Below are 23,877 nucleotides of genomic sequence, written 5' to 3' on the forward strand. Positions count from 1 at the left end.
ACCTGCATCTGTGCTTTCTCCATCCCAATCTCCCACTGCCTACCACGCTGACCAATATTTTCTCTCTGTTTCTTTGTACTCTCCTTTAGGTCTGTCTATATCCGTTTTCCTCTTGTTTTATACTTAGATTGAAAGCTCCTTCAGGCAGAGCTTTTTGTCCAGGTTGTACAGTGCCCAGCACAATGGGGTCCTGGGTCTATGACTAGGGCTCCTAGGTGGTAGAATATTTAATAATCAATAATTTAACTGAGTAGATATATGACAATTAGATTTGAAAACATGTTTAGTTTTAATGTTTGCATTTCTCAGTGAACATAGATTAGTCACCTTCACTTTTGTCAATTTTACTCAAGTTCTCATGTACTAGTACGATGCTCCAATACTGATCTAAAAAATAGGGGAATACATATTTTTAATTACCATATTTTTAGTAAGAACCTCCACTTCCCCCTTGCCCTCCCTAAAAAAATCCAGCATGGCTTAGGTCCCTGAATAGCTACACTAACTTCACTTGGGGCCACTCAAACACTGCACAGTTAATGGTGAGAGGAAATGAGGTAGAACGGTACTGTCCATCCCTCTGAAGAAAAAACGTGGCAAGTCAACCAAAGTGTTTGCCAGCCTTTTTTCTTTTTTGTAACAAACTTCCCCAAACACTGTCTCATGCTAGTACCTCCTGTGAGATAAATAATGACGTGATGGTAACTCACCTCCTGGCTATTTACAAGTGCTATTAAGGGGAACAAGATGGATAGGAGGGAAGCATTAAATGTGATAGATCTTGTGTCCAGTTCCAAGCACCACAAATTTAAGAAAGATGTGTACAAATTAGAGAGTCCAGAGGAGAGCAACAAAAACCTGACCTGTGAGGAAAGGTTAAAAAAACTGGGCATAGTCGTCTTGAGTAAAGATGACTGAGGGGGAACTGCTAACAGTCTTCAACTATGCTAAATGCTCTTATAAAAGAAGAAGGTTGTCAATTGTTCTCCAGATTCTATCCACTGAAAGTAGGACAAGAGGTAATGGGTTAATCGGTTGAAAGGGAGATTTAGGTTCAATATTAGGAAAAACTTTAACTATAAAGATAGTTAAATACTGGAATAGGTTACATCAAGGGAGGTTGTGGAATTCCAGTCACTGGAGGTTTTTAAGAATAGGCTAGACAAATACCTGTCAGGGATAGTCTAGGCATACTTGGCCCTGCCTCAGCAGGAGCAGGGGATGGACCAATATGACCTCTTGAGATCCCTTCTAGCTCTACATTTCTATGGATTCTATAAGAAAGTATTAGAACAGAAGGATTTTCCCCAGAATTCTGGTGGTACTTCCCCATGGGACTTAGACGAAGCACCAAAGCCACTTTTTGTAAGAGAGGGAAGGAAGGTGGGTAGGGGGGGGTAAAGAGTCATATTGGATGGGTAGCCATTGGCGACGATCTCTATAGGACCCGTGGTAGACTACACCTGGTGGACAGGGTGGAGAGGCTTCTGAAAGTCATGCTGTGTCGACGGTTCTAATGTGGCTCCCGACAGTCCCCTCATCATTGACTTGCTGCGAGAGCAAGGTGCATTAGTGAGGAGAAAGACAGCTGGTGAGTCCTGCTATACCTACGGTTTTTCTCTTGGTATGAAAATCAGGGAGCCTGTGTCAGGGTGGGAGCAGGAGTACTAGAACCCTTTTTGAGGAACTCAGTACCTCTTCTCTACCCTCTTTACGGTTCGTGGTATTGTGGTCGGCTTTCGACACAAGGCCCCAGCAGTCCGTCATTTACTGGGAGCCTGATCCTGCCCAGGCCAAACATTGTCAATATGTATAACAGCCTAGGAGATTTTTCTTGTATGACAGACTTCTCTCCCCAATTCTCATAAGTAGCGTGGAGTCATCTGGCACCGGTACCAATGCCAAGGGGACTTCTTCATCAGGTAACGAGGATGAAAGGTATTTAGGTGGTGAAACAGGGTGATGTTGCTGCTCTGACATTAGGTCTGGCTCTTCTTGGTATCCTTCCCTGTCAGTGGCAGTGGTCTGATGAGGGATGGCACTGGGGAGTGCAATCTTTTCCTTTTTCTAAAGTGCAGTATATATCCATTCCTACAAGTGTGTGAGGGGGACTCCAGGATATAGAAAGTGCATCACTCTATCCCAGGTCAAAAAGTCATGCACTGCAATTCAAAAGACACTGATCTCACACACATGAACACTTACAGTGGGATCCACACTGACACATACTCGAAAGGGAATTTTCAGATATGCTTTGATTTGAAAATCAAGTTATTTCATTTCATTTTTGCATGAAAAAATGAAATGAAAAGAAACTTCAGATTGATTGGCTCAAGAAAAATCTCAAGAGTTACATCTACCTTTTTAAAGGTGTCAAAAAAAGCTATGGGTTATTAAAGACTCTTTTCTCTGTGAGCCAAAACTTAATCAGATTAATCTTAAATATGACAAAAGTTATATAAAGCAAGGAGGAAGAGTCATTGGAGGACGAAGAGGAGGAGGAGGAGGAGGACAGTGCACAGGCGGCAAGTGGGGAAATCCGTTTTCCCCCCTAGCTAGGAACTATGAACGCTGGATCCAATAGCCTCCCCCGACTCCCAAGGCGGGCTCCCGGACCATGACCCTGGAGAGGGTATTTCTGGTGAGTGAGAGCCTGATCGGAGCCACACGGTGGGGGGAGGGGGGGGAAACCCAGCTGCACTGAGCTGTTCACGTTTAAAGGGCTCATCCCTGCTCAGAGCCTCATTGGAGCCATGCGGCGGGGGAGGAGGGGAGGTGTGAAGCGATCATCCCAGAGAGCCCGCAGGCCGGCCCTCCTTTTATATGGCATACCCATCAGGCATTGCTTGCTATGGGAAAGGGGGCCCAGCAGTTTGAAAGCATTTAAATGAATGCGGAAGAAGCAGAACCCCGCGTGCCCCTAGGGCGTACCATGGCTGCCCTGCAAGCTGAATTCTGTTGCCCGGTCACGTGTGATGGCTTACTCACACCAAAGTGGCAGGCACTTCAGTATAAGAGGCAAAATGCTAACTTGTACAGAAAGAACATGTGCTGTGTACTATGAATTGCCTGTTTCACTGAGAAGGAGTGTCCCCTTTGTTCTCTGAAATGTATCTTTTAAAATACTACCCTCCCTTTTTCTCCTCCCGCAGGTGCAAATGTTTCAATGCGGCCCCAATCTACTCTGTCCCAGAGGCTGGTCCAGATTAGAAGGCAGAAAAAACGAACTTGGGATGACATGTTCGCCAAGCTCATGCAGTCCTCCCGCACTGATAGGGCCCAGCTGAATGCAAACAATTGCAGAGTCCCGTAAAACATTACAGGAACACGAAGAGAGGAGGGACGCGCGTGATGAGAGCAGGCAGGACACTATGGTCAAGCTCATGGGGAAGCAAACTGACATGCTCTGCTGTATGGTGTATCTAATGCGGGAAAGGCAGCAAGACCACAGACTTCTGCTGCAGCCCCTGTATAACCGCTCTCCCTCCTCCCCAAGTTCCATAGCCTCCTCACCCAGATGCCTAAGAACATGAGGGGGGAGGCTACGGGGACCCACACACTCAACCCCAGAGGATCGCCCAAGCAGCAGAAAACTGGCATATGCAAACTTTTGATTTGGTTTCTGGACTTGTCCTTCTCTCCTCCTCCACCCCCGTAACCCAATAACACCGCGTCCCCCGGTCTACCTTCGGATTTCTCTCAATGTGTTGTGAAACAAATAATAAAGAACGGTTTTTAAACAATTTTAACTTTATTTCCTTTCATATATATAGGGGGCGGGTAACTTCAAGAGAAACAAACACAACTGTCACATCGTACCCTGCCCAGTCATGAAACTGGCTTTCAAAGCTTCTTTGATGAGCAGCGCATCCTGCTGTGCTCTTCTAATCGCCCTGTTGTCTGGCTGTGCAAAATTGGCCGCCAGGCGAGTTGCCTCAACCTCCCACCCCACCATAAACGTCTCCCCCTTACTCTCACAGATATTGTGGAGCACACAACAAGCAGCAATTACAATTGGAATATTGGTTGTGCTGAGATCTAACAGAGTCAGTAAACTGAGCCAGCTCACTTTCAAACGACAAAAAGCACATTCTACCACCATTCTGCACTTGCTCGGCCTATAGTTAAACTGCTCCTTACTACTGTCCAGGGTGCCTGTGTACGGCTTCATGAGCCATGGCATTAAGGGGTAGGATGGGTCCCCGAGGATAACTATAGGCATGTCAACATCCCCAACAGTAATTTTCTGGTCTGGGAAGTAAGTCCCTTCCTGCAGCTGTTCAAACAGACCAGAATTCCTGAAGATGCGAGCGTCATGCATCTTTCCCAGCCATCCCACGTTGATGTCGGTGAAACGTCCCTCGTGATTCCACCAGTGCTTGCAGCACCATGGAAAAGTACTACTTGTGGTTTACGTACTGGCTGCCCCTGTGTGCCGGGGCCAAGATAGGGATATGCGTTCCGTCTATTGCCCTGCCACAGTCAGGGAATCCCAGCGCATTAAAGCCATTCACAATGGTCTGCACATTTCCCAAAGTCACTACCCTTGATAGCAGCTGGTCAATGATTGTGTTGGCTACTTGCAGCACAGCAGTCCCTACAGTAGATTTGCCCACTCCAAACTGATTCCTGACTGACCGGTAGCTGTCGGGCGCTGAAAGCTTCCACAGTGCTATGGCCACTCATTTCTCAACTGTGAGGGCTGCTCTCATTTTGGTGTCTTTGCGCTTCAGGGCAGGGGACAGCAAGTCACAAAGTTCCATGAAAGTGGCCCTACGCATACAAAAGTTTCGCAGCCATTAGGAATCATCCCAAGACCCGCAACACTATATGGTCCCACCAGTCTGCTTGTTTCCCGGGCCCAGAATCAACGTTCCATGGCATGAACCCGGCCCAACGCCACCATGATCTCCCAGTCGCCACATGCCGTGCTTCTAGAAACGTCTGTGTCCATGTCTTCATCAGTACAATACAGGTCACGATGGCCAAAAAACGGCGGGGAATCATTGCTGTCTGTAGCTTCCACGGGAGCCCAGGACCGACAACATGGAAAAAGCAGCAGAAGCTGTGCGGCTCAGTTCACGATGGCCAAAAAACAGAGGGGAATCGTTGCCGTCTGTAGCTTCCACGGGAGCCCAGGAACGACACCCGGTTTTGCAGGTACTGCACATACTGCTGGATAATGCGCGAGGTATTTACAATAGTCAAAACTGCAGCGGAGATCTGAGCGGGCTCCATGCTTGCTGCACTATGGGGCCTGCATGGGTAATCCTGGAAAAAGGGCACGAAACATAAGAGAGGTGTTCGGTTCAAGATGGCCGATAAAAGGCGGTAAATGGTTGTCTTCTGCAGCTTTCACGGAGGCGGTAAGCTCGCTAGAGCTACAAGAGCGGGAGAGCAGAGTTTGCGGTGGAAGCAGTGTGGCTCAGTTCATGATGACCGAAAAACAGTGGGTAATTGTTGCCTTCTGTAGCTTCCACAGGAACCCAGGACCGACAACATGGAAAAAATAGCTAGCGATGCAAGAGCGAGAGAGCAGAGTTTGCGGCGGAAGCTGTGCTGATCGGTTCACAGTAGCCGAAAAAAGGCGGGAAATAGTTAGATAAAAGAGTAGATAGAAAGACAAGAGGACATGCGAGGTGGATTCATAGTATCAGGAGACAGAAGGTGCACCGTACTGCACCATCTGCTGGCAGTATGGCATCTGCCATAGCTTTCACGGAGGGAGGAGCGAGTGACGATACACACCCAGAAACACCCACGAGAATGTTTTTGCCCCATCATGCACTGGGGGAGCTTAATCTAGAATTCCAATGGGTGGCGGGGACTGCGGGAACTGTGGGATAGCTTCCCACAGTGCACCGCTCCGACATTCGATGCTAGCCTCGGTACTGTGGACGCACTCCGCCAAATTCACACGCTTTAGTGGGGACACACAACACCGAATGTATACAATCGCTTCCGAAAATTCAAATAGAATAAGTTCGAATTAATTTCGTACTGTAGACGTACCCTTAGTCAGGAAGTGGAGAACACAGACAGCAGATGTAAATACATTCTATATGTTTTTACAGCAACCTTGTACAACCGTTCACACGGGACAGATTTAGCAAGTACTTGGCCACAGAGGCACCATGACTTGTAGGTTCATTTCCCCTTTACTACTCCTGCAGTAAAATTAAATAACTTCAGCTTTATAAATAAAACAAGACTAGACTAAAGAACTAAAGATGTCCTAACATCTACGTCAGTTTATCGTAACAAAAAAATTGCTCCTTTAAAAAAAATTACTGCAATAATCATAATACTGAAATTCTCTGATGGAAAGTGCTATTAGAAGTGCAAGGCCCTTTGCAAAACAATGAAAACTCTTCCAGCACCACTGGAAGAGGCATTAATCCTATTTTACAGCAGGGATTAAATGACTCAACTAATCTCTTGAACATTAGAAATGTGTGTTACCCTCAGAACATGCAAGCGAGCATATTTCTTGCCCTTCTCACCCACACCCTTTTTGTGTTGTCATCTCATTTGTTCGTTTCTTCATTTAAGGCCAGATTGCGACAGGCCCCGTACGTGAATGGAGGGGAAGTCCTAGTGCAGCTTGCACAAGAGTCTCTCAACTGCAGTCTCCGGATTCCATCCTAATGCTGTTATGAGATACATTAACTATTTTGCTTCATGCAAAATCATCATTAATCTCACCATAGGGCCAAACCCTGGGGTCTAGCCAAACCGCCCACCCAATCTTTGAGCCATTATGTGCAAGCGTGAACCCCCTGCACTGAGTTAGAGCTGCCTGAGAGCTTCTCTTTCTTACGCAAGCTGCTAATGACCCCAAGGAACAAAACTGAAGTGGAGGATTGACACAACATAAGAGTAATCTTGCCACAACCCTCTTTTCTCCACCCCTATGCTCGAAGCAGAATGAAGAAGTGGCAGAATAGGAGCAGCTACTCCCGCTTTGTGCCACCAGAAGACCCCAATGCACAGGCATGATCCCCCTGGAACTAGATACACTTCCTCTATGGCTGGAATCCACCTGAGGTGCAGTACAAGGTGGCTATACTGCACTAGAGAATATTTGGGAAATAACTATCTGTCTCAGATCACACCTAGCACCCTGGTGTCAGAGTGCACAGGCTTTTCAGTTTCACTCTGGAGAGGCCTAGTTGTCTTATAGATACTGGTCTATGCCCCACACACACACACACACACACACACACACACACACACAATTGCTACTGTACCAAATGCAGGGATTCCCTGTTTTCCTTTATGTGAAAAACAGAAATAAAAACACAAGCAGAAACTGCAACTCTAACAGGAAACCTAGAAAGAACTGAATCAAAGAAAAAATAGGGTATGCAAATAAAAATTTACACTATTAATCCAAAATTCACACTGTGCATTGGCTTGTAGATCATAGGGATCATTTTAATCCCAAATTTAATCAACAGAATTTTACACATACTTAAGAGTTCTTACAGAACTTGTACAGCAGTTCTGCTGAGGCATCACAGAACTGGGTGGAATTTAAAAAAAAGGGAGATAAATTGCCCTCTGGCAGCAGCATTGTATGCTATTCCTAGCCTTTTTAAAGGAAATTTCTGTCTTTTAGAACAATGTAATCCAAAATTCACTCCCTTAAACTAAAACAAGAATGTTTAGGATTAACAGGTAAATTCTCATAGTTTAGTCAGCAAAAAGTTCCAAGAGAAAGTTTCCATAGTCAATCTTCCCTTTCCTCCTGGTGAGCAGAGCTTGGATTAGTTAAATTCCCAACAACTGCAAAAAATCCATGACGCCCTGAGGTAGACATCCTGCCACTCTGGTCAAATCTCCAAAACCAGCACACAGTTTATAAAGCTATATGTATGCACACACAATTAAAATGTTGATTTAAAAATTCAGCTCATAAGAACAAATAAGGCAGGGCACCAAAACTGGTGGGGAAAAACATACAAGAAAATGGAAGAACATTTCCCTGTGAACCAGTGCTCAGACACCGTACTGAGGAATACATGGTATAAAGACCTAGATAGAAAACAAGGTACCAACTCCCCCAACCCAGTATATTCAAACTAAAGATTCCAAGTCATTTGGCTAATTAAAAGTACAAGACAGTAAGGTACACAAACTGAGTCTTAGTTCTAGTTTGCAAGCTTTGTATCAGTACAGGCTAGCTGTAGGCAAGCATAGCCAGGAGGAAAAGAATCAATGCCATGTATAAAAGTAACAAAAACTCATCCTTTACTTGTGGAGAATGACTGCCAAACACCAGATTCCTGTTTCTCAAAGGGCTTAGGCAGTTACTAAAACTAGCTGCATGAAATATGTGCTAAAATATCTCAAGAGATTTCACTACTAAGCACTTGGATCACTGGAAAAAGACTTGCAGAAGCCAAAGAGAAAATTCATGCCAAAGGAGGAATGTGTAACTGCAGTAACATGGTAGCTTTTTGATGTGATTATTTTATGAGTCAGGTTCTGTTCAAAAATGTGTCAGAATAGCACAATACTTCACCAGGGAAGGGGAAAAAAGGACCAAGCTTTAAAAGGGTAACATTTAGATGTTTAATCTTACTATAGGGCCTTATTATAGGGGCAAGGGAAGGGCCCTCTCCTTTCCCCTCTGTCATTTTGGTTTTGCTGGAGATGGAGATTTTAGTGCGTGCCTGACAAGTACCATATTTCTAATAGGGGAAATTTAGGTGTCTCTACTTCCATTTTAATCTCCCTTTTCTTGTCCCTTGTCCCACCCTTTGCCACCTCCTAGCTTTCTCTCTTTTATTATTGCAATACTCTGGGCTAACCTCACTGAAGTAGGGAACTACTGCTATTCTCTTCTGTTGCAGAAACACCACTGTCACCCTTTTGAAGAATTAATACTAACCTGAATGAGCAGCTCCTTCAGTACTGCAGAGGAAATACTTCCACAACACAAACCTCGACTGTTTGGTGAATAGTTGGCTATAGGGGCATGGAGCAAAGAGTGCTAGAGATCCAGAGATGCTAAGTTGCCTCCAGAACTGAGCAAGAATAATGGCCCTTGTGCAGTCTACTTCTTTTCTATAAACTGAGTAACGAACAGGGGAATCTGTTTGTATGATCTATGAATTGTGTGAGATTATGAACTCTGTATGGATCTTTGCCAAGCAGCCAACTTCATTTTGAATGTGCAACCCTTTACCTTCTCTACTGTCTGTTTGCCTCCACATTGGGCTGAAATAGTAAAAGCAGAACAAAAGAGAGAGTAATTGACGTGAAATGCTCTACCACTGAAATGAAATTGCTCTAGAGAATAAGATCGCTCCTACCCAGGAGAACTGGGTTTGTCTGAGAAGAGGTTGCCTTGGCAACAAAGTCGCCTGGCAGGGGTCTCTGGTCACCTGGGAAAGCTGGAAAGGGAGTCACCTGACAGAGAAGACTGGAAGGGAGGAACAGATCTATAAGGGATCTTTGGCCCCTTTCAGCAGCTCAAGCTGAGAGGCGCTGATGCAGCCTTGAGGCAGGCAGGGGAAACTCTTCTTGCTTGCCTGAGCCCAGATGGTCCCCAAAGACTCCCAAGGGAAGTGTGTCCTCGACGGGGACATTACAGTTAGGATGCATATTGTTTTCTAAATTATCAGTAGTCTTGTGCTTTATATGACTAAATCTAAAACAGCAATGGTATTAGAATCTGTGCAAAGTGTCTCTGTGTGAGTTATATGCTTCACAATTGCCACGTGCCTCCTGAAGAGAGTTAAACAGCAAACCAGAAAGTACTCACCTTGGGGTGGGGTTCTGGGAGAGGGTACGTTTAAAGTGATGGGGGAGTCTGAAAGGTCACCATTGAGCCGGGGGGCCAGTCAGCTGGTCAGCAAGTTCCAGTTCTCAGGAGGAGGTGCCAGACAAAGGACTCTCTGCTGCTTAGACAAAGGATCTGTGTCCTGAGAGTGTGCCTAAGAACCTCAAGATTGGGGCAGTGGCCAGGTACCGATCAGGCCCCACGGGCTTAAAACACTCAAGAACGCAGTGGATGGGTCCTGTAGCAGGGTGGACCTTGCTCCTGCTGGAAGGGGTTTAAAAAGTGGCCTGGCAGGGCTTGAGAAGACAGCCTTCAGGCTAGGCTGATTGGGGAAGTGGCTGCAGCTGGGGGCCACGCCCCAAACTGAGCCGCAGGCCTTATAAGAAGGCAGGGAAGCCAGAAACCAGACAGTCTCTCTCTGGCTATAGAGAGAGATGGGCCTGGCTGCTTAGGAACTTGAGACTAGATACCTGAGTACAGCAGGGCAGGGGAAGGCTGAGGAGCCGGGGAGCTCCAGCCTAGAAAGCCCCAGGCTGCGGCCTAGCAGTGGGCCAATAGGTACTGGGGGCTGCAGGGGGCAACCTAGGGGTAGGCCAAGGCAGCAGGTCCAAACCCAACTTTGCCTGTGATGAATAGGCTGATACTGCAGTCTGCCCCAGAGTGTGGGGCTAGACAATGACTGACAGTAGCCAATACTGAGGCAAGGTAGGGATAGAGGGTGGGGGTTCCCTGAGAGATAAAGGGAGACCCAGAGAGAGAAGGGGTTGCTGCTAGGGGGCAGCGCCCCATGTAGGAGGGCACCGGGTCCAGGGAGGGACACGGGGGGGCCAGAAGACAGGTGGATCACCAGCCTGCAGAGGGCGCTCCGAAAGCTGGAACAGAGCTAATTCCCGGAGTCACCAGCAGGAGGCGCCGCGGGGGTGAGTCCGACCCGTTACACGTCCTTTCACTGCAGTGATGTGTGGCCAGCAGAGGAAGCCTGAGACAGTGGTACAGATCCAGTCAATCTGGACATTCAAATAGGTAGGCCAAACTCCCTGATCACTGGGAAAACTAAGGATGTTGATGTGCTCTGGAATCCCTCGCATAGAATGGCCCTAGAACTAGTGCAGACCCACAGGGGGCTTCATACCTGTCGGTTTTTCTTGGAATCCTTGTGTATTAGGAAAATAATAAATTGAGAGTCTCAAAGACCCCCGAGATACATAATGATCACTAAGAATTGCATTACCTGTCATGACTCTGCTGTAGCCTGTGGATTTGGCATTTAGGAGAATCAAGTGGTGCCTAGCTGTCTCCCCAAACCAGAGCCAAAACCCCATTCAAGGTTTTCCAAGGGGAAGTGGAAGCATGCCTGAGGAGGATAATCAATTGCAGGTTCATCTTTATTCAATGGAAGCAGAAGAGAGCATGGAAGCCTTGGCTATTAGATATTTAATTTGTAAGCTAACAACAATTCTGGGAACTAGGAGCTTTTTACATTCTCTCCTCCTGGCTCCAGCAGTAAATTATAAGTACTATAAATAAAACTACCCCGCCACCCTGAGACCTCAAATCCCACTGATTACATTTAAAATTTGCCTAGAGTGGAGATGGGGAGGGGAAATGATTCCCAGTCAATGCAAACAGACACACTGGGGACAAAAAAAATTCCCTACCAAAGCAACAGAAACTTCCATTAGCACTAACTGGAATTATGAGCACAAAATATAAAATAAGGATCCACAGAGCAAGGGGTGGGGGGAATTCTGAACTGCTACATAACAGCATTCTTCTCTCAAGACAATGACAGAAGATTATGATGGATGGGAGTAAAAGTAAGTGTCTTGTTCAATAAGCTATTCAAATATAATGTGACAGAACAATACAATAAGAATCCCCTTGTCTGAGATGAAAATTAATGTGTCTGGAAGTATTTGCATTGTAAACTGTTTCTCCTGAAGCTTAGTACACAGTTGTAAAAAACACCTCCTTAAGTTGAAACTGTACGCAGGTTCAGTTAACCCCTTTAGGTTTTCTTTTTAAAAAGAAATGTCTATAGCAGCACTTAATATATTTTCCTTGTAATGCTTTTTGGCACACCTATATGCGTTAACACTCCATCTTCCCATACTACAGGCTGCCAGCACATATTGCAGCAGAGAGCAGTGCTGCAGCACTTGGACGACTCAGGAAGCATTTCACACTTCAACACTCTTCTAGGAACCTGAGAGTGCAACATCTGTAAAGCATACTACACAAAGTGAATGGTGTGAAGAACTGCTGAGCAGAGGTAGAATCTACACTCAGCCAGGAAACCACTGAAGGGACATCAACTGCACTAGAGGGCTTATTTCCCTACTTTTCCTGTTCAGCATCTCCCACAGTTTTTCTCTCAGGACTGTAAGCAGATACACACACACACAGCATCTTACAGCCATGGTTGCCTCAATGGATCTGGGACTCTTGAAACACCTAACCCATAGGGCCCAATACTGATGCTAACAGTAGAGGCTTCCAGGTAATTTCCCCCAGACAGTGGAGGATGGAATTACAAGGACTGGCTGAATGAGTGTAGCAACACCACAATGTCCGCAATGGGGAGAAATTTTTGTACACTGGACTAGTGGTAACAAGCCCAGTGTTGCTACCATCCGGCAAATCAACACTTGTAAAATGCCTGGGGAGGACACTCATGTGTTGTTTGTGTGGCGCTGTGCAGACGCTGCAAGCTCAAGATGTCCCAACCAATAGTTTATAGCAATATTTTTTCATCTGACGTACAGTAGGCTGCCGGGGCTTCGGTTTCCCATCAGCACTGCTGCACTGCGAATATATAAAACTCAGAGAGCGTGTAAAATGGTTTCATATCTTCAGCATGAAAAGCATTTTATAAAAATCTTACTGGTCCCTTACTCAGAGCCTCATCAGAGGAATCATTGCGAGGGACTTGGAGAAAAAGTTGCACAAGGACGGTGAACACTGAATGAGTGGCTGCTATCTACTGAATGAAGCAAATCCAGATGTCCCCCTTTGCACTCTACAGCCCTGTTGTATTAAAGCATCAGTTCCACTTTCCAAATGTTTTTAATGGTGTGCTTGCAAGAGTACATACTGTACTACTGCTCAAAAGAGATGCCACAGCTTCCAGTCTGAATAGCACATTCAACACATTCAGTATTGATTATGCTGTGGAATTATAACATATCCCGAGTCCCAGTCCAGTCCAATTAATTCCACTTTTATATTTTGGAAACCCCATGCATTAGCAGACAGTTCTTTCCATTCTTGGCCAGACAGTTTTCAAACAAAACTCATTTCTGAGGGGGACAATTAAAAACAAGTACAAATGCTGCCAAAAGGAAAAGAAACAAAACAAAACCAAGCACCAGAATATCAACACTTTCCACAAGCAGACAACTTATGTTCTGCAGTTCTCAGCATGCTCAGATTCTTGTATGATCAGACATGTGGAAAAAGTGTTGTTAAATGTAACTCTCTACTTGCCACCTGCCAGCAGTAAAGTGTTAGATACCGGTAACACAGATCCTGCAATAGCCAGATCACGACCTCTACAATTCTCAGAGCTACTCTAACTGATTTTATGGCTACTTTCCTCCCACTTGATGGTATTTGCATGCCTCAAGAAAATTAATGTACACTACACTACATTTGCTAGAAGGCCTCAGCTTTCTTCAGATTACAATTTGTCACAGGAACAAATACATACAAAAATAAATTAGGCATGATTAAATTATTTGTTCAGATGTTAATTTTAAATCTCCAGAATCACAGAACTGGAAGGGACCTCAAGAGGCTATCTAGTCCAGTCCCCTGCACTTGTGGCAGAACTAAGTATTATCTAGACCATCCCTGAGAGGTATTTGTCTAACCTGCTCTTAAAAATCTCCATTGATGGAGACTCCACAACCTTCCTAGGAAATGTATTCCAGTGTTTAACCACCCTGAGAGTTAGGATGTTTTTCCTGATGTCCAACCTAAATCTCCCTTGCTGCAATTTAAGCCCATTGCTTCTTGTGATATCCCCAGAAGTTAGAAGAAAATTTGTTTTTCTTTCCTCCTTGTAACAACCTTTTACATACTTGAAAAGGTCTGTCCCCGCTCAGCCTTCTCTTTTCCAGACTCTTTTCCAAACTGTTATCCTTCTGAAAACATAACAATTGCTCCCAACCACAGCAAACAGATTTCATGTCAACAAATTTTAATTTATTTTTAAGCAGCTTTCATAGTCTGTAATTAATTTAGAAAAAATCTTCAGTTCTGTTGGAGTCCGAAGGCCACCATCTATCCAAAGAACAGGTCCAGCACAGGTTACAGTAGGGTTGCCATCCATCCAGTTTTCACTCAGACAGTCCAGGTTTCAGTTTGTGTGTCCAAGTGCCATTTGACAAGTCCTGATGTCCTTTTTTTTCATCTGTGGGGGAAGAGGTGGAGCAGCGGTGGAGCCTCGGGAGTCCAGTTACCAGCCATCAGAAAAGTGGCAACTCTAGGCTGCAGTAATGGAAGATTCCGCTTGCACTGCCTCAACCATGCCCTAGAAACCAGTGGCCTCTTAAGATAACATAGTTCAACCTCTGTGTCCAGTTCAGTCCTGGACAGCTCTCCTGGGAGTGCCAATAAGGACAGAGATTAGAATCAGCCAAGCTGGTGGATTTTGTTAAATGGGACACGTTAACCAGAAAATGGAATGACACCAATTTATTTCACATAAACTAGTGAACAGCCACCAGCTGGTAGTTTAGTTTTGGTCACTACAGTCACCCTGGGCTGTATTGGAACTGGTGGCACTAGAGGTAAAGAATATGTATCCTACTACCAATTCCCTTAGCCGTTCACTTCTGCCCCTGTTCCCCAAGCCCCAGAAACTCCTTTAAGGTATGCGACCAGTATTGTTCACAATATTCCAGAAGGGGGAATGACAGTATAACTGGCAAAACTTTGACTCAGAATTTATATACTTATATTACTCAGAACTTATATAGCACTTTACATTTTCAGAGCACTGTATAACTAATAAATCACAAAACAGCTACTGTATTAAATGAATGCCTGCATGTGTTCACTGCTTCCATGACCAAATGCCCATATGTAGCAATGTTATTATTTAGGCCAGGGGTCGGCAACCTTTCAGAAGTGCTGTGCTGAGTCTTCAGTTATTCACTCTAATTTAAGGTTTCGTGTGCCAGTAATACATTTTAATGTTTTTAGAAGGTCTCTTTCTATAAGTCTATAATATATAACTAAACTATTGTTGTATGTAAAGTAAATAAGGTTTTTTAAATGTTTAAGAAGCTTCATTTAAAATTAAATTAAAATGTAGAGCCCCCCGGACCGGTGGCCAGGACCTGGACAATGCGAGTGCCACTGAAAACCAGCTTGCGTGCTGCCTTCGGCACCCGTGCCATAGATTGCCTACCCCTGATTTAGGCTATTAGTTACATTTACCTTAGTTCTCACTTGGGCACTAGCAAACTATAATTAAAGTTACATACAACATTTCATCATAGCTCCCCTATTCTGTCTGGTCATAACTCTAAAACATTCTACTTGGGTCTGAAACATCTAATTTTTTGCCTCAACCCAAAAGTAAAATATTGTGAAAGCCTGAGGATTCTCTCTTCTATTATTTTGAATTACTGGTAACCAACAGAAGAAAAAAAGGTTGTCTATTTCGCTTGCCAAAGAATTCAGAAACTGCTGAAGAAAGCAAACACCTCTAACCTTAGCTACTTCTCCATAGGAAGTGTCTCTTGGTTTTTGTTTGCTTGTTTGTTTTTTGAAGAGGTGTTTAAAACGATAAGCATCTGGGAGGAAAATGTCATTTCTGAGCATGCTCAGTAGTATCTGTTAAGATTTTAGTAGCGCATAATGAAATCTGATCACTTTTAGGACATGTTTAGGGGCAGGAACGGGGCATTCTCCCTGCTTAGCCTGACCAAAGACCCCAAAAGAAACGAGCACTATTGCTAGTGTAATAGACATGAAGGAGTTTTACTTAAGTGCACAGAGAAAAAATTCTTAAAACAACTTTGTTGGGTACTGGAGACTATCACAGAGATTGAGAAAACTGTCCATCTCACAGTTTGAAGGTCTTCTCATAAATCTGCTGCATCCTGCAATTTTCCGAAAAGTCTAAGTTTTCATTTTAAAAACATCTTTTCCATTGTGAAAAAACAGCTGTTAAAATCTGCTAATGTGCTTCAGCCAAACAGCAGCAAAGGTGTGAACTTATCCTGTCCCTTCTTTACCGCATTCACCCCCAATGAATTCTGAACTTCAAAGGCAATGTGTATATGCATTCAAGAATCATAGGACAGAAAGGGATCTTGAGAAGTCATCTAGTCCAGTCCTCTGCACTCATGGCAGGACAAAGTATTATAAGATATTCCTCCCCATTTTAATCATTAATGGAATCATATGCATGTTAACCTCTTGAAATGTTTTTTGTGCTCCAATAACTGGCTGCATTCTATTTAAAAATTCACAAATAGTTATGGTGGGCAAATTCCTTTTGGTAAATAATAATTAAAGGTGATCTCACTCATACTTTTTTTTAAAAGCAACATACATTTTTGAGCAATACAAAGTTACAAAAAAAGTTGCATTGACAATATTGTGGCTTTTTACATGTTTTCATATTAGGCAGTTTTAAATAATTTATGTCCTGTAAAAAATATTCTAAAAGCACTAAAGTTCATGCAAGATTGCTAAGCAAAAAACTTTTGTTCTATTATTCATATTACAAAAAAAAACCCCACTATCAGGAGTTTATCAAGACACTCAATAAAATGTCATAATGAAACAAAATATCCTCTGTGAAAATTCTGTCACTAGGGGAAAAACAAGTGCATTTCTTGTATACATCATATGCACAGCGCAACAAAATCAGTGTGTGAAAGGAGCAAAACTGAATTATGAGGATTGCTATGTCTCTCCCACCACATGAAATGTGGTGCCAGTTTCTTTTTTAAAATACAGTATCATGTAAAGAAAAAAATGCAACATCTGATGTAGAAACATCCTCCAAACATGGCTTCATGTCCAAGTTTATTACAGTACCTAGTTTAGTAGAAGATACTTTATCATACAAGTTGGTCAACTCCCAACTCTCCCAGGGTGGGTGTTCTGTGCTTCAACTTATTTAAGAAGCCGAGGCCCTAAACAGGGGTGGCCACCTGTGGCTCTGGAACCACATGCGGCTCTTCAGAAATTAATATGCGGCTCCTTGTACAGGCACCGACTGCGGGGCTGGAGCTACAGGTGCCAACTTTCCAATGTGCCAGGGGGTGCTCACTGCTCTCCAATGAGAACACAGATACGTTGATGTACAGAGCCCTCACCTCCAATCACCATACAGCGTGGGTTCAGTTGCTCAGCAACTGTCCAGTCTAACTGAGCTCAGAACTGAGTCAGGGTTTTGTTTCGGTTGTATGTCACCCTATCACTATATCTGTACGTAACAGCAAAATATGGACAGATGGTGAAAGACAGGTAATGTTAAGAAGAGCACAAAAAAGTATCAGTGAAGAGAAGGGCAAGGATACGAGGGCAGCTGGTAGATCTAGAAGAGGGTATGCAGTAAGAAAAGTTTGGGAACCTTTTGTCTAGCCTACCTCTGCTGGATGGATGGTGGCCACACCACAGAGCCCCGGAAGGGACAAAGAAAACATTTTGAAAAGGAAGAAATTTGGGATTTGGATGCCCCTCCCACAAACGCATGAGAAATAAAGCATAAATAAGAAGGCTGAATTGTAATATGATGGTACATAAAGAAAATCATACACATACATGTTTTCAGAAAAATGCACCTTAAAGATACATCCAATTGAGATTTGGATGTGAACATAAGAACGGCCATACTGGGTCAAACCAAAGGTCCATCTAGCCCAGTAGCCTGTCTTCCAACAGTGGCCAATGCCAGGTGCCCCAGAGGGAATGAACAGAGCAGGGAATCATCAAGTGATCCATTCCCTGTCGCCCATTCCCAGCTTCTGGCAAACAGAGGCTAGGGACACCAACCATCTCTGCCCATCCTGACTAATAGTCATTGATGGACCTATCCTCCACGATCTTATCTAGTTATTTTTTGAACCCTGTTATAGTCTTGGCCTAGATACTCTTTTGGATACTCTGTAAATGGCCATTTTACATACCTAAATGTTGATTTTTCATTTTATTAAGGGTCTGTGTTTGAAAGTTGGGTGTTAGGAGTTTATTACTGAAAAACAATTAAGAAGCCTGATTCTGTAACATTTACAGTAAGTGATCCTATCAAAGCCAGTGGGACTACTTGCATGACTAACTGCTACTCAACAAAATGTAGAATCTGGCCCCAGGGAAGTACACACAACAAACAGCTAAGTACTGAACATAAACAGTCTTACCTCAGTCAGTGCATGCAGTTGTCCTTGATGTACGCAAACACCCATAAACCTACAAAACATGGAACAAAGGTTTTTTAAAAATACATAAATAAAAACAACAGAAGTGAAGAGAAGAGGTGGTTCAATGTTCAAGCATTAGAAACAAGCAAGAATCAGTTCAGTGAAAACTGCACATCTCAGCTCGGAACATTTAAAATCCTAGCTTAACAGAAGGGTGAGGGGCTATGATACAATATTTTGAATGCCCAGTTCAATAGAGCTCAGGAGACAAGACTCAAACTCAAGTGGAAAATTACTCACTAAGGGGTAAATTGTCATTTTCTCCAAGCCTTGAGGAAAGGCCAACATATAGCCACGCCACCAGGGGAAAGGGGTCAGTCACAATTAACTACCTTGCTTCCCACTTGTTCGAGAGGGACAGCCAAGCTGCGTAATCAGCTACAAGCCAATACAAATAGCAAATTACTTGGCTGTTATTGAAAGGTATGGGGAGAAGAGAAGCACTTTATGCTCCCACATTCTCCTGCACGGTCACATAGGGCAAGTAAACATTTTACCCTGAATGACTGTCATCATATGATTTCAAAACACTCAGACTGTAATCAACTATTTAGACTGTAAGCTCTTTGGGGCAGGGACCATCTCTCTGTGGTGTGTTTGTATAGTACCTACCACAATGGGTCCTGTGTCCATGACTGGAGCTCCTAGTATTGGTACTACAGAAGCACCTATCGTCCTTAGTTTTTAAGCACAATGAAGAGAACAGCATGCTAAACATTCAGCCCTAGGTTACAGGAGTGCAATCAGAATCTCATTTCCACACCTCCCCGCCCCCCCGCAGGTTAAGCTCCTTGTGTTCACCACAAAAGGGCAATTTGTGTAGCAGATGTCACCCTGGGTGTGGCAAAATGTGAATGAAGACTAGTAAAGCAGAATGTAATAAATTCAAAGTCTCCTATTAGAAAGTTCATTAAAGCCTGACTTTTTACATACTATATAGACTCCAGAAGTCTACAGTTGATCCCATATCACTGTAATATGAGGTGTTTGCTTCATAATACAACCATTTTCAGTTGTATCATTTACAATTTGTTCACTTAGGGGGCAAAAACATGTTGACTATTAAGTTGTGTTAATGGCTGACTGAGGAACTCTTCCACACACTCTCAACCCCACCCCACCCCTCCACCCCAAAAAAAGGGTGTGAACGGAAATGCATTATTTCAGTAAATGTGACCATTCTGGATGTGACAGAGGAACCTTGTGAAGCTCGATTTGTAGAAATAATGACCTTTTATAGCTTAAAACACTTCTGTATTTAAAAACAAAATGATGCAAGGGACATGTAGTACTAGTTAAGCTAAGCTGCTTTTGAAGAAATGAATGATCCTTACTGTTCTCTTGTCTAACAGCTGACTGGTAAATTACAGGCAATCCAAGAAAAACAATATAGATAAGGGCCTTTGCATAAGCTGAGCTGTGAAAATCTGTTTTCTGTAAGTAGGAGAAAAAAATGGAACTTGCACCATAAAATTTGGTTTTCCACCGCTCTTGCCCCATATAATATCTGTCTTTACCATGGGGAAAAAAGTGAAAATGTAAATACTCTCTGGTTCATATAATGCAAAACTATGGTGAGTTCAAAAATAGAGACTTTTGGATATCCAGTCTATACGGCTCCTGCCTCTTCTCTCCTATGGGCAATTACTTACAAGGAAATCTGTAAATAGGTCATTCATATTTAAAAACCTTTAAAAGGTCAGAAATACATCATCCATTCGAGAAGTGGCTGACATTATGCAGGCAAACTCTGAAATACACTTGATTAAACTAAGGCTACTGAGCTACACCACACAGAATTACAGCTTCATTCACAAAACAACCAAGTCTGATATGCAATTCTGGTCTTCCAGGACATTTAGATCCCAGACTCCAGCGGGTACTCCTGCACAAGTTCTGAGAGCTTGAAAATGTATTTTGTCCTTTGTGAAACAAAGAAGACTGATGATATATTGCTGTTAATAAAGTTTATTATTGCAACATTTTTGCCCATTAAAAAAGGTTGCACCTTGTGGCAAATACATACACTAACATTTCAATCAACCCAGATATCTAAAACAGGTTATAAAGAATCTATACCTCCTTTTCTTTCAAGACAAGAATCAAATGGTGTGTCGTAGGAACATGAGTCTCATGGCTTATTCAATATACCTGACCAAAGCAGCTGGACTCAGATTATCCATTTTAGCTACTTGTGTAATGTGGAAGATAACAGAGTACATCTAGGCAGTAGGAATTCTATAGTAAAATTTGTAAAACAGTTTCCAACAGAAGCTCACACACTAACTCACTCAGACACACAAAATCCAGATAACTCTACTTTGCTCCTCAAAAAATTAATTTTTTTTCTAAATGTGGAACTTCCATCTAAGAATCTTCAAAACATTTCACAAAAAAGAATGAATTAACCCCACACATCCATGACAGATGACGGTCTTTTGGAAAAGAATGGGTTTTTTAAATTTATTTAAATAAAGTCTGATGTTAATCCAACGAGATGTTTGTAAAACAAGGTTGTTCTTTGTCGAAGGGAATGGTGAAGGCCACAGAAAAAAAATATTTGGCCAAAAAGCAGGTAGAATTCAGAAGTTTCAATGGTGTTAGCCTGTTCTGATGGAATTTGTAAAATTTGTCAGCTAAACTGCTTGGGTCACAGGAGATCTCAATATCAAACCAGCAAATTATTTGATTCCAATTTTCTTATTTAATATACCTTTCCACATCCATTATAGTACAAAATACATTCTGTATCAGAAGAAAAGTAACCTACAGCAGGTTTTCACAAAGGTCTTTTTGTTTTTTAAATACTAAAACCATTAGTAAAATTGAAACAGCCATTTAGTGGGTGTTCACACCCCCACATCTAGGTTGAAGAGGAATAGAAAGCAATAAATTTGAAGCATTAAGATACTGATGTGACAGCTTGTGGTTTTATTAAAAATAAGAAAAGTTTGAGACCAAAAAATAGCTAATTTTATCTGTTCATTAGGAAGTTATAAAAGCTAAGATAAGATAAGGCCAATAAGATTTGACAGTGTCTCTATCAGAGAGAAACAAACAGAAAAAGATGCCATGTTCTGCAGCCTACTACTGTGATCACTCAGATACTGCAGGAACAGGCAGCAGTTCAAAACCCTAAGGCAGCAGTTCAAATCCTAGAAACAAGAACAAAATTAACAACAATGAGAAATACTGGTTTTCTGTCTGGGAAATAAAGATGTTTCTACCCCTTAAATAGAACTGAAACAAGGCTCAGTAGCTATGAGCTCATACAAACAGGCTAGATTATAAATACATTTCTAAAACCCCACACTATTAGAAACTTCCATGCAAGCAAAAAGAAACCAAGACAGTGTTGTTAATATATTTACAAGCAACATAAATTGTATCATTTAATCATTACCAAAGAATCTAACTTTTTTTTTAAATCTGGAAAACAGATTTAAAGGACATAGCTCCACCAATCCAAATTCCTGGATAACTTGCTCCTGTAGCCTCAAAGCTAACCCAAGTACTGCTGAAAAATAATTGTGCTGAAGGTAGTGTAGGCAGCTGCTATTTAGAAGCTACAACTACTTAGTTAGATTTAGAAATTCTTTGCCCCAAGTGAGATTCCATTTCTCTGGATAGGAAGTAGACCTGCTTACTGATCCATTAAGGATTATTCCTCTTGGTGAGATGCACGGTCTTCAGTGCCAAGAAAGTGAGGGCTTATATAAATATGCTTGTACCATGGCACTGAATATTTCTGGAGGGCAGGGTATGGACGTAACTCTACATACTCTGTATTCAAACCCTACATACATTACTTCAACGATATTTGTACAAACCTCGTGAGGTATCATCTGAAAACTAAAATACCACATTGGTCATTAAAATCATTGTGGAATATAACAATGCCATATGTGAAGTTATTTTTGTCCTCTGATCCGATGTTTTAAAGTCTTTATTTGAGCAAAGTGGAAACAGGCCTGCCTAGGTCTTGAATACAAATGAAGTAGGGTGACCAGTGACGATGGAATTGCAATTTATACATACAGTAAACAGAACCAAAGGTCCCACGGTGGCTGGGGAGTCAGCATGTCTGGATCATAAAGAATTGGGTATTTATTTGTCTAGCCAATCTGGTAACCATCAGAGACAATGGAGGCACATTTACATAAAAAGGTAAAGAAGGCCATCAAGCTAACCAGGGGAAGAGATTATCATCAATGGTAGATGCAGACTGCACCCACCAGGAAGCCTTTCCGCTTCTGGAAGCAGGGTCAATGAACTTAGAGAGATGCTTTTCAAAGGTTTAAAGGACTATAAAGAGAGGGGCGGTGTTATCTTTCACCTAAGTTGACAAGATGACAGCACTTCCTACTTCTGTGGAAGATCCTGACTCAGAGACAGTCAGCCATGCTGAACCAAGAGTAATTGGTGAAACAATCTTAAACAAAGACTGCCTTGCTAGATTGAATACACACATCTAAAAGTCTAAAATTTACTTTTATTTGCTTGTGATCATTTCTAGTTTTACTTCTTTTACTTGGTATCACCAAGCCTATGTCCCGTTAACAAACATGTTCATTTTAATCTAAACCAACCCAGTGCTGTGTTTAAATTGAAGTAATTGTTAACTCCAATTATTGTGGCAAGCTGCTAGGTGCTGTCTCTTTAAAGCAGCAAACTAACTTCATTATTTCTCTGAGAGGTCCAGGAGAGGACTGGACACTTCAAGGCAGGCAGTTTGGAGGAAGTTCAGGACTGACGCTATGTTGAGGTCACTTGCCTAGTAGTAAGCAAGACTGGCAGAGAACAGTGTAACAAGCAGGCTGCTGGAGTCAGAATTACTGAACCAGGGCTGCTTACAACACAGACACTCAGACCTGGTCTACACTGGGGGTGGGTGGGTGAGTGGGAAATCGACCTAAAATACACAGCTTCAGCTACGAGAATAACATAGCTGAAGTCAACGTATCTTAGTTTGACTTACCTCATGTCCTCATGGCGCGGGGTCAATTGCCGCAGCTCCCCTATCGACTATGCTTCCGCCTCTTAACCTGGAGTTCAGCAATTGACAGGAGAGTGATCCGGGATCGATTTATCGTGTCTACACTACACGTGATAAATCGATCCCCGATAGATAGATCGCTACCCACCGATCCGGCAGGTAGTGTAGACGTACCCTCAGTGCATGTCTGTATGCTGGTTGGGAGTGTCCAGACAAGGGAGCTACAGCAGCAGAGCATTTTAAGGCACCCAAGGTAACAGGGCAGGAGATGACAACCTTTAACTGGTCTGGATTGCACCCCAAAATGTGACAACAGACACAGGGAAGGACTTCACTAAATCTGCACTAAAACCTTCCATAGTTAATTGTACTAGACGTAACGCTAAATAAAAATGCATTTTAAAAGCTTTTTACTGTTGACACTGTAATACATATCACATTTTAGTCCAAAGATAAGTCATCTCACCTAGCCCTTTTTCAACTTCATACATTTTTATTTATATTTATATATGTTATACCAGTATGTGCAAACCATTTCTAAAAGAATTATTTTGATAATCCAGGTTATAGGAGAAAACAAACCTGTTAAATCATTTTCTGACTCCCATCTGTTAATTACAAATCATGGTTCAGCATAAACATATTGA

General features: G+C 42.8%; 1 protein-coding gene across 2 annotated transcripts in view; it reads right to left on the reverse strand.

Moving 5' to 3' along the window:
* The window catches only part of TESK2 (testis associated actin remodelling kinase 2), a 116,296-nt gene that overhangs the window by 48,842 nt on the left and 43,577 nt on the right, over positions 1–23,877 (reverse strand). For both annotated transcript variants that reach the window (XM_045027547.1, XM_045027548.1), the window contains one exon: positions 18,175–18,223. In XM_045027547.1, the coding sequence (XP_044883482.1) occupies positions 18,175–18,223 (49 nt within the window). The remainder of the gene's footprint in view (positions 1–18,174; positions 18,224–23,877) is intronic.

The sequence above is a fragment of the Mauremys mutica genome, chromosome 8, assembly GCF_020497125.1.
Source record: "Mauremys mutica isolate MM-2020 ecotype Southern chromosome 8, ASM2049712v1, whole genome shotgun sequence".
In the NCBI taxonomy this organism is placed as follows: domain Eukaryota; kingdom Metazoa; phylum Chordata; order Testudines; family Geoemydidae; genus Mauremys; species Mauremys mutica.